Raw genomic sequence first — 9938 nt, 5'->3', positions numbered from 1 at the left:
CACTACTCACGTTCGGTAGCTAGACATCTAGCCGCTGCCTCGCTTTCCGCAGATTTTTGAGCCTCAGTGTATGCCGCCGTTATGGTTGTATGCAGGACGTATTCATTAGCTACGAGGTATACAGAGCACTACATGAAGGGGGAATAAGCTAGAGCCCATCGATGGCGGGAGTCAAAGAGTTGCAGCAAAATCGACAGAGTAATCCCAATATGTCGATTGAACGCGTTCGCGATAGCGCGTCGCCCAATCATATACAGTGCCTGGGCGCCTGCACAGGTAGACCGCCCTGTGCGAAAGTTGACGTGCGCTTTTGTGCACCTGTAGCCTTCGTCATCAGTTGACAAGTCGACAAAAGTCGACGACAACCCGGTGTCGACCGGCACATCACTGCCGTCGAGCAAGGCTACGACGCACTTGGCGCCTCCGTAATGGGCATCGCCGATCGCGAGGCCGACGTCGGACTGGCGTCCGCACTACCAACCCTCGGCTGCTTGGGTTCAGAATAGGATCCGGCCCCGGGCGTCGCGATATCGTCACCGGGACCCACGCTGTGAACGGCCTCTGACGCCTCCACGGTCTCAGTGGCTGTCGTCGTCATCGGGGGGAGCGTCCACCAGTCGGGCGCGTCCTCGCCGTCGCCAAGGCTTCGTTCCGCCAGGCTTCCGGCGCTCACGAACTGGAACGCGGTGTTGTTGAAGGCGGTGGGGAACGCGACGCTCGGCTGCAGCGGCCGGCTGGTCAGATAGGGTGCTGCATGTGGCGCCCGCAAGAAACGCAAGCACAAAGGGGGAAGGGGAGGTGAGAACACCGAAGCGAGCAAGGAAGCGAGGAACGGGAGCGAGATGAGGACGACGATTGGCCGTAACGCGGACGCGGGGGATCGCGCCGAGGGGAATGGCAAATTCCAGGGTCAGGGCATCGTTTGTCGTAGCGACGTTCGGCGACGGGACGTTGGCAAACGAAGCGGCCGCCAATAGGGGAAGGTTTTGCAAAGGGGTGAGATACGGAGCGCACATGCAGAGGAAAGCGGGGAACATACCGAGACGTGCGACGCACGGATACTCCGCGTTGAGCTTCCTTGATGGGATGCTGTAACATCATAGCGCGTAAGAGAACCAAGTCAGCAACGCGCGAACGGGACGACAGATGACCCGGGAAGTATGAACGGAAGGGGGCGTCGGATTTCGGGGGTGCGGGGAGCATGCGGGGGCACGGCGCAGGGACAGGATCGGAGCACGAGAGCCTCGGAAAAGCACCGCGGCAAGGGGTGTACGTACTTTGCAGCATACTCGCTTAGGCGATTGGCGATCAGGAGTATGCGGGGCAGCTGCTCCTTGCCCCAGTTCTCGCGGAAGAGATTGTCATAGAGGTGAAGGTCGCAATGCGGCATGAAGACAATCGTGGGCGATTGTACTCTGTGCCGGGCCACCTGCGGACGCCGAGTCAGGCAGAGTCAGCAAAAATAACCATATAGCGCCAACAAGACAGCGTAAATGCGCACACGCGCGTCCAGGATAGCAGTCAGAATAGAAAGCGCAGGAGGCAAGAATGGAGACATACGCGGTTCTCGGGGAGAGAAGTCAAGCCGAGCTGCGCGAGAAGCTCGCGATCCTGGTCCGTGAATACGGGGTCGAAGACGTACACGTTCTTGCGTGGCTGGGGGAGATGAACACGCGGTGAAGTTTTGATGAGAACGCCCTACATACATGGGAAGACGACACACTATGCGCAGATCGTCGCACGCTGCAAGGAGGAATGCAAGTTGAGCACGGGCATCACGCGACGATGCAGGGCTCCCAAGCCCGAGGCACAGGACGTCCGGGACGACGTCCGACTCGAGGGCGAATGCCCCTTCGAGGGATTCGCGCAGTGCCTCTGAAGGGGTCAATAAGAATGAGTCGGGCAAGAGTTCTAGCGGGATCAAGTGCGACCAGACGTACGCTGGGTGTCTCGCAACCAATTCGTCCGAGCGAGTTCTTCCGACGTCTTTTCTAGGAGGACTGTGGGGTCGGGAAGATCTGCTGGCTGCCTGTTCTTGCGTTTCTTCCGCGTGCGCGCGGGTGTGAAGTGATCCTCGTAGCTAAATTGCGGCTCGCCTCCCCCTCGAGACATTACAGTGGCTGCTATGTCCGTCAGTCGGGATCACCCAAAGGCGCGACGACACGTAATGCCTAGTGCGCACCTATACTATGGCCGTTTTATGAGGATCAGCAAGCCACCAGTGTCTACCTACCACGCGTGCGTTTGACAAACCATGAAGTCTGCACAGAACTTGAACTCGATCAGCGATACGCAGATCTCGCCGATTCACGGGCGCTAAATACTGCTTCGGGCCGGACACTCCGCTTCACCTCTGTCCGCAGCGCTCATCTACAGCGACATAACGGTTGCTTTCTCCAAGACACATATCATTGTGCCCATCTCTGACGTAGCTGAAGCCGCATTTCAACGTGAAAACAGCTGGTAGGGACTCTCTTGTACCATTCCCACACGTCGGACACCAAGAGGACCACTTGTGTCGACACTGGCACGAAGGCTCGTGCGTATCCTATGACCTAGATTCTCGACCAAGCAGATACTCATAGCTTTGTCTAGTCTAGCTATCCTCATCTTCGAGGTAACAGCGCAGAGATTGAAGTGATTAGCATCCTTCAGGGCACGTTCATAGTCTCCAAAGACCTTTGAATGAACACCACCACTCCATTCAGCTAGCGCCAAAGGTGGATCTGCGCATATAGCCGTATGAATTGCGAAGCATGCATACATGCATCACTTCGCATACAATATTTGTAGGTCACGTCGTCAGGCGTTCGTTATTTATGGTCGCCGAGACGTCTGCAGACACTTCGTCAGGCGACTGCCGACTCGGACTGTGTCAAACCTACGCGTTGTAGACGTTGCCATCGGCGAACAGAGCTGCCCGGGATGACTGGCAGTTCTGTAGGAAGATTATTGCCAGCTGACCAGCCTTCTCACAGACGACCCGAGCCTGGTACAGCAGCTGGAGGTCGACACACCTCACTATCTCCCGGTCCTGATGGCCTCGCCGAGACTCACATTTGCTCGCGGTCTCTGAACGACAAGCCAACTACGCATTCGAGGGCATTGTGCGTCTACACGTCGACGGCGCGCTCGCGAGCTTCGCGGTCCGTTGTCGGACAGACTTCTTCTGTGCGCTACCAAGACCCGCCCCACGTCACTCGTGACAAAATTTTCGTTCTTCCTTCTCTCGCGCCCTGGCGCTACCCGCAGTGTTTCTGCTCGCGCCCCCTCCCGCCTTACGTGTTGTGCCACAATCTGCATCTCACGAGGATTGCGCATTGCCAGCAGCAGCCATCGGGCGACGCTGAACGCCAGGCACCCACCCAACCACCGCGGTCTTCTGCTGGGCAGCCGAGATCTTGTGTGCGCCGTGTGCGCACAGTCAATCATGCGCTACGCCGCGCGATCAGGCTCATACATGCCCAGTTCGTGCGAATGTTTGTACCTCGCTGCGGTGTTTAGCGCGCGGGAGCCGACCGCGAGAATGGAGCAGGGAACCAGTTGTTTTCGATCCTCGAAAAGGCGGTGAGAAGGGGACGCAATAGTTCCCCCTCCTCGCCATTATTGGGCAACTTTTTGCGCCGTTACAGCGATTACTACCGGAAGAATTTCCCATGACTTCTGGCGTGGCGAAAACAATGCCTGTTGCAAACGCTTTCCGACCATCGAGAAGTGGTCGTGCTGTTTACCATTATGGCGACTTTCTGCCTATTCTATACATCATTGGATCTCTCAGGCCATATATCACCGGGGGAAATGCCCTAGAAGGCAAGTAGTCGTTTTGCTCGGATGGCCAAAAGGCGTTGGCGTTGCACGACATGAGTCGCAAGTTGCCATGATGGTAAATGCTACGACCACTTTTCGACGGTCGAAAAGCTCTGAGAATGGGCATTGATTTCACCATGTCAATACCCGTGGGAAACTGGTGAGGTAGTGTACCACTTATCAGCCCGAAAACTTGTCCGATACAGTCATACACGGGTCCTCGGGACACTGCGCGGTTTCTGACCCTCCCTCTATCCTACTGCCTCAGGTTTTTGTATATATCTATATAGACTTCTTACAGCTCACCTCTCCTCAAATTTCATCAGAGGCGACCCAGAAGTGAAGTCACCAGCCCAGTTTCTGTACAAGATTTACACGAAAACCAAATCTGGGACTGGTTCCCGCCCAAATCTATACTCACCGTGCCCATGGGCGTGCCCCACTTCTGGTGTACAACAAGGCGACATATATCTCCTTCTCTCAGCAACTTTATATGGTGAGATTTTGACACTGAGCCCTGATAGTCATCGACACAGTGTGGAAGGGTAGTTCTTGCGCTCAAGCAATTTGGCGTTTAGATGTCCACATACCATATCCGGGTTCGGCTATCCTCGGCAACAGCAATTTCGTTCCATACGAGGGAATTAAGCGCTGTCCCGAGGACCGAGGGACGTGCGATGAGAGAAATTTGGGATGATTGTCCCCGATCCCTCTCACACATAGTTGGATTACCATGAAACTTAGGCGTGCAGTGCCTTGTTGTGTACCATACATAATGGCATTGTCCGATATGGGCTGCACAGGTAGGGAATGGTTTGGGATGAGCGACAACACTTGACTGTCCCGAGGACCCGTGTATGACTGTAGTGGCGAGGAAGGTAAACTATTGCGTCCCCTTTCTTCTGCATTTTCCAGGGTTGAATACATCCGGTTCCCTGCCGTGCCTTGGGTTTGCGCGACGCGATGGCCAAGGCCGCACAGCGCATCACAATCTCAAGGCGCCGGCGCGCGATTGGGCCTCCACAGTCTAGGACTTATCAGATTCGCCTAGTACTGCTCTGGCTCCATCGTGTAAAGCGGTGCCAATAACAACGAGCTCAAGATTTGTCAGCCATGTAAAGGCGTCAGGCAAGGGATCAGCTTGAGGGCTCATGCACGCTTCGGGATGACCTATTGTTCCCCCCAGGTAGATCGACGGAACGATCGTCGCTGGGTTCATATCTGCGCGCATGGGGCATCCACATCAGTATAAGGCAAGAGCTACAGCGTGCTAGGGCACATCTTGGACAAACAGATCGAGATAGGACAATAGAGGTTACAGTCATGCTAATAAGAGCGGGGGTTGGTGCAGAGTGGGACTTAGTAGTAGCGAGGTATCTAAGTTAGGCTTTTCATCAAGAAGACGGGACAAGGCAGATACGATACAGAACCGGCATAGCAAGCAGTCGCCGATAGCGTTAGGCTGCGTCGCGGTTGACTAGGAGTCGGAGTCCTCAGCCCCCATGACGGTAAGCCAATACGAGCTGGGGCTGCTAGGGCCAGACGTGGGCGTCGCTTCGGCAGAACTCACGCTCCCGCCGACATTGGCGACGCCGGTATCCACCGTCAACCATGAAGACTGAGAACCCCCTGCAACGGGGTGCTGGATGCCAGGGGAGTATGTGCCTAGGACGCAACGAACAAGGTCGATTGAGGATGGGCGCGTAGCTTGACTTGTTGCGTAACAGGCTCACCCTGATCGTTGGCCATGCGTTGGTTAGACGGCCCGGCGACAGACTGCCCATCGTTCGAGGGTGAGGCCTCTCCTGCTGGAGCATATGGGGGCGGCGTAGATTAGAGGAGGGGTTGGGTGTGGATGTAGAAGAGTCATTGGCCAACGAATGGGTGCGTGAACGGAGCACTGACCTAAGTAACATCCGGCGAACGAGCAGTCGAGGTTGGCCCGCCTACATCTACGGCAAGCACCACTGGGATGGCCCGCAGGCTCACAGCGCATTTTACTCGCGCGGCTCCATAACGAGACGTCAGTATGCTGGTTTTATGGTGAGGGACTGTGTTGCCCACCAGTTCTGGCAGGAACGAACGCCACGCTTGTGCCCATCCGGGCCGCAATGCCTGGTAGAACTTGACCCCAGTGGCCACTCGCACATCCCGTTGCGCTGGATGCATGCCTGGCAAGGCAGTCCGACGCCGTTGATGGGATTGCACTTGACTTCAAGGTGCAGAGGCACCGACACGTGGGCAAGCGTTGAGTCAATGGCAACAAGAGACGATAGATAGTTGGGCGACGCACCTTTCTTGTCAGAGCAGGGGGTGCACGCAGGATGGGGGGACCGCGTCCGCTTCTTCTTGAAGATGTTCTTCATCTTCATGGGGAAGGCGAGGGGAGGAGCGAGAGGAACCTGGGTGTCCGCTTGGAATAAATAGTCAGTGGATATCTGAGGCAAGGGGGAAACAAACGTTAAAGATCCGCCACTTCGTCCCTAGGACCGCCCCCCACTAGGCACTCGTATTTTCCCAAGGACGCCGTCATGCTTGGGCCTTCCGGGAGCCAATGATCAAGCATATGTGGGAACACCTACAAAATCAGCTCGCGTCCCTATAGGCCGGAGTCCCTCATTGACGAGGCCGCGCGTTCTCGAACCGAATGTGTCGTCAGTGCAGAGATGAGGCTGGGACCCTGGCCAGCGCGCCGGCGGAGAATCGGGTCTTCTGCCTATGAATGCTAAGGGAAAATGCACAGGGTCCGCTGGGCGAGTCATGTTAGGTCCGAAGAGGGAAGACGGAGGTGCGTGCGTAATGAGAGATTCAGGAAAGTAAAGGATGAGGGCGCTATCCGCAGCATCGGGTCCAGTACAGCGGGCAATTGATATCTTATACCAAGTATGCCAGTGTCGGCTGGAATCGCGCATATTTTCCAGCTGCCAAAGCCAACTCCACTGCCTACAATAGCGTACAAGGTGTATAGCCTGAAAGCTATGAACAGGACGAGAGAACCCCACTTGGCGCCTCGCCGTCGGCTACGGGAAATGCCATCAAGAAGCCCAAAATAGCAAACATGCATTCCAGGACGGCGATTATACAGCCATCGTCCGTTTGTTTCGGTGAGTTCTCGAGAATGGCCCGACGGAAGATTTCACCTTTGGCAATTTGTGTCTGTATGCCCGAAATGCAATAGACCGATGCCGAACGCCAGGCGACAAAAGGGTTCGGAGGCTATGCGACAAATGGGCAATAAAAGATGCCATTGTGGCCAGATCTGCTTGGTCCGGGGCGCAGAAAGCCTCTGTATGGTATGTACGTCTCGTCTCATCGGCGTCTCGAGCACGAGATGTCCGACGTGTTGAGAATTCCATCATGGAGTCGACTCAGGCTTCGAGAGGGACTCCAACGAGCTAGTCCCTTTCTAATTTGGACGCACCTCTGCGGCCCTTAGGGGAGCAGCGGCACGATTTTGGCGTTCCTCATCCCTGAATACCGCAGTTTATAGATGACGCTGCCTTTCTGAGGCACGATCTTCTCCTTCTTTACGGGTCTCCGTCTTCGCGAACGTCTGCAGGGTCTTGAGAAGTCTGTTGGGAGCAATTCATGAGTGTCCTGGGGCGTACAATGTGATGAACATCTATCTGGTCGTCCTGAGAGTACTGCGTTCAAGTCCGACGGGCCGCTTCAAAAGTGTCGGGTTCGTTCAGCGCCGGTTGCCACGCCCTACCGCGTGTTCATTGTCTTCCCCACAAACAGGGAAGTGGCAACCGAACGCACTATTCCCGAGCACGTGTATCGGGAACGCGTTGAGGCGAACCCGCGACGCTTGCCTAGTCGTGAGGCACGTCCTTGATGCCTTCAGGCCTCGAATCGAGGTTTCATGGTAGCTGCCGCCCTACTTACGCGTAGACGTCCCGTCGCATACGCAGATGACAAGGATAAACGAGGAGGCCCGAGCCGAGAAGTATCAGGTTTGTGGACTGGACGTCGGGGGACAGCGCGGAGCGCAGGGGCGTGGGTGGGCGCCGAAGTTGGTTGGTCGCCACATCGATCGACGGATCTGACCCACGTGGTACCCACAGATCTTTGTCGCACACTCAATCTTACTGCGATTCTCCCAAGAGCACAGTGGCTATTCTCCCACAATAGCTCGAGCTCGCGTCGCCCTCGTTGCGCTCAGCCAACGACGCCGCTCCTCTCTCAACATGAAGCCCGTCTTTCATCTCGGTTGCCAGTGTGATCGAGGCTTAGCGGGCCCCGTTCTGTCTGTCTCCTTCACCCATTTCAGAGTATCCGGCTACGCTGCATGGCCGGCGTCTTCTTGATGTACCCAGCTAGCGGAATGAAGCCTCCTGTTGGCCGCGCTGTGTGGAGCATAATGATACGTTGGAAAATCACCTTGAGACAACGCTAGCTATAGCTATAGGGAACAAGTGCCAACAAAGGCACCAATACCAACTTCAACTACACAAAACATCTTATGCTATGTCGCCAGCGCCCCCAACGTGTTCACCATGTCTCTCCGTCCTTTTCGTAGTCTGCGACTCGATTGGACCAAGTGAAGCTGTTACGTACATCCTGGATGACGCGCAGCGACCGCCCGAGCACTTAATGCTTGTTTAGAACGATGTCGAAGTAATGCGTCTGCGGGGACGATGACGGTCGCATCGGATCGAGGGCGAATGAGGGCGTCCGATCTGGCATCGTCGTGGGCGTGATCTGTTAAACCCGCGAGTTACAAGCCGGCCGGTTATCGCATACGCACCAGAACCCCCCGAGTTCTCGGAGGCGAGCGAGCACGAGGCTGCGCTACGTGCGCTTGAGCAAAACGTACAAGGTCCAGCCCCAGACCACTCGCAGGCTACGTGAGAACGCTTGCTGCATGGACCTTGCTGTTAGTACATGCCGCAGCGCCGATGGTCTGTCTGCAGAAGTTGAGCGCTTACCAGTTATCACAGGGATTATGGTTCGCAGTGATTTCGGGGCGTTCGCAGTGTTTGCTGCGTTTCACGCATTCCCGGCAACGCGGGTCCCCCTCTGACGGCAAGCACTTCACTACGGATCCACGAAGTTGAGGCAGCATGAGCGAAATGGCTCAATGACGAGGGTCAAAGCGACGACGTACCTTTGCGCTGTGAGCAGCTCCTACACGCGCGTAACTTGCGTCCACTTCCAGACATGACGTTCAGATGGTAGAAAGGGTAGTGATAGTAAGCGCGTTAGGCCTTGGTCGAGAGGAGAGGAGGGAGGCGACGAAGTGCAGGGACCATAGCTGAGACAGGTTTAAATATGTACCTCCCACATCGACGAAATGGTACAGAGTCTGCGCGCGACTCTTTGTCGCCGGACTGGTGCGCGATGAGAGTGCATTAAGACATTAAGGTGGATAGTCCAGCTAGGCTCCTGACAAAATCAGTGTTAGTATCGAATCCAGCAAACGAAAGCGCTGGACCTGAAAGCGGGTCACTGACTGGAAGGTCCCACCTGAAGGGCAGTAATCCTGATCTCATAGCTTATCGGGTTTCCGCTGGACATCCGAACGAAGAGAAGCGTGGTCACCTTGAGCGCTCCGGAAGCTCATCCCATTCATCACTGCGCGTGGATTTGGAGGTTCGTCCTATCTGCTAGACAGCGGAACAGACGGCTGAAAGGGATAGAGTTTAATCATCCCCCAATGGCATCATCTCACAGTGGCCCGCCTTCGCCGTTGCGGCCACGAGACGGAAAACCGGCGTGAACCACCGCATTAGGACTGCCCCGTACATGCACTCAGCGATGTCGCCTCGAGCTGTTCCCTGGCACCTCACCGGGAACAGTTCGAGGCGACGTTGACGACGACTCGTAGATCGGCGCCACCGGCAGTAGCCAAAGCAGGGATCCACTGGGGAAAGTCGTCCCGCAACTTGCCGTGCGTCATCCTACACGCTCGCTTCCGCATGATCGAGCGGTTGCATGGAAGCTTCACTGCATTCCCAAGGACCTGGCACGCGCCACCGTCGTTGGTCTCGCGGTCCTCATGTACTCCGGGAAACATACTATACGCAGGAGCGCCTTGATGACCATTGGATCGGCACAACGCGGACCTATTGCTATTGCCTGTCCTAGTTACATGGCGACCTTTATGGCTCGGTAGTCGCAACAGAACG

General features: G+C 56.0%; 3 protein-coding genes across 3 annotated transcripts; all 3 read right to left on the bottom strand.

The window, feature by feature from the left end:
• Positions 1-93: 93 nt before the first annotated feature.
• On the bottom strand, positions 94-2249 carry DICSQDRAFT_96994 (SRR1-domain-containing protein). Its single transcript, XM_007360850.1, has 7 exons — positions 2183-2249; positions 1941-2120; positions 1724-1875; positions 1561-1656; positions 1278-1429; positions 1040-1089; positions 94-750 (listed from the first exon to the last, which is right to left on the bottom strand). Exons 2-7 carry the CDS (start codon positions 2110-2112, stop codon positions 404-406), a joined length of 969 nt encoding a protein of 322 aa, XP_007360912.1. The 5' UTR covers positions 2113-2120; positions 2183-2249; the 3' UTR covers positions 94-403.
• A 2791-nt stretch (positions 2250-5040) lies between these two features.
• Positions 5041-6418, bottom strand: DICSQDRAFT_151753 (uncharacterized protein). The gene is made up of 6 exons (XM_007360849.1): positions 6390-6418; positions 6101-6220; positions 5872-6019; positions 5713-5816; positions 5541-5612; positions 5041-5472 (listed from the first exon to the last, which is right to left on the bottom strand). The coding sequence occupies exons 2-6, from the start codon at positions 6177-6179 to the stop codon at positions 5285-5287; spliced, it is 591 nt and encodes a 196-aa protein (XP_007360911.1). The 5' UTR covers positions 6180-6220; positions 6390-6418; the 3' UTR covers positions 5041-5284.
• A 1758-nt stretch (positions 6419-8176) lies between these two features.
• On the bottom strand, positions 8177-9155 carry DICSQDRAFT_151752 (uncharacterized protein). Its single transcript, XM_007360848.1, has 4 exons — positions 8918-9155; positions 8739-8847; positions 8558-8670; positions 8177-8489 (listed from the first exon to the last, which is right to left on the bottom strand). Exons 1-4 carry the CDS (start codon positions 8970-8972, stop codon positions 8401-8403), a joined length of 366 nt encoding a protein of 121 aa, XP_007360910.1. The 5' UTR covers positions 8973-9155; the 3' UTR covers positions 8177-8400.
• Positions 9156-9938: the final 783 nt, after the last annotated feature.

Source organism: Dichomitus squalens (genome assembly GCF_000275845.1).
Source record: "Dichomitus squalens LYAD-421 SS1 unplaced genomic scaffold DICSQscaffold_2, whole genome shotgun sequence".
NCBI lineage: Eukaryota > Fungi > Basidiomycota > Agaricomycetes > Polyporales > Polyporaceae > Dichomitus > Dichomitus squalens.
The sequence above is the reverse complement of the archived record's forward strand: the minus strand, read 5'-3'. Positions and strand labels throughout refer to the sequence as shown.

Coding starts and splice junctions, on each gene's coding strand:
- DICSQDRAFT_96994 (XM_007360850.1), bottom strand. CDS start 2,112: ATGTCTCGAGGGGGAGGCGAGCCGCAATTTAGCTACGAGGATCACTTC. Junction 1,876..1,940: donor TTGGTTGCGAGACACCCAGC/GTACGTCTGGTC, acceptor TGACCCCTTCAG/AGGCACTGCGCGAATCCCTC. Junction 1,430..1,560: donor CTTCTCTCCCCGAGAACCGC/GTATGTCTCCAT, acceptor CGGCGTCCGCAG/GTGGCCCGGCACAGAGTACA.
- DICSQDRAFT_151753 (XM_007360849.1), bottom strand. CDS start 6,179: ATGAAGATGAAGAACATCTTCAAGAAGAAGCGGACGCGGTCCCCCCAT. Junction 5,817..5,871: donor GTTCGTTCCTGCCAGAACTG/GTGGGCAACACA, acceptor CTCGTTATGGAG/CCGCGCGAGTAAAATGCGCT. Junction 5,473..5,540: donor ACGCATGGCCAACGATCAGG/GTGAGCCTGTTA, acceptor GTTGCGTCCTAG/GCACATACTCCCCTGGCATC.
- DICSQDRAFT_151752 (XM_007360848.1), bottom strand. CDS start 8,972: ATGTCTGGAAGTGGACGCAAGTTACGCGCGTGTAGGAGCTGCTCACAG. Junction 8,671..8,738: donor CATAATCCCTGTGATAACTG/GTAAGCGCTCAA, acceptor AGGTCCATGCAG/CAAGCGTTCTCACGTAGCCT. Junction 8,490..8,557: donor CGAGAACTCGGGGGGTTCTG/GTGCGTATGCGA, acceptor CGACGATGCCAG/ATCGGACGCCCTCATTCGCC.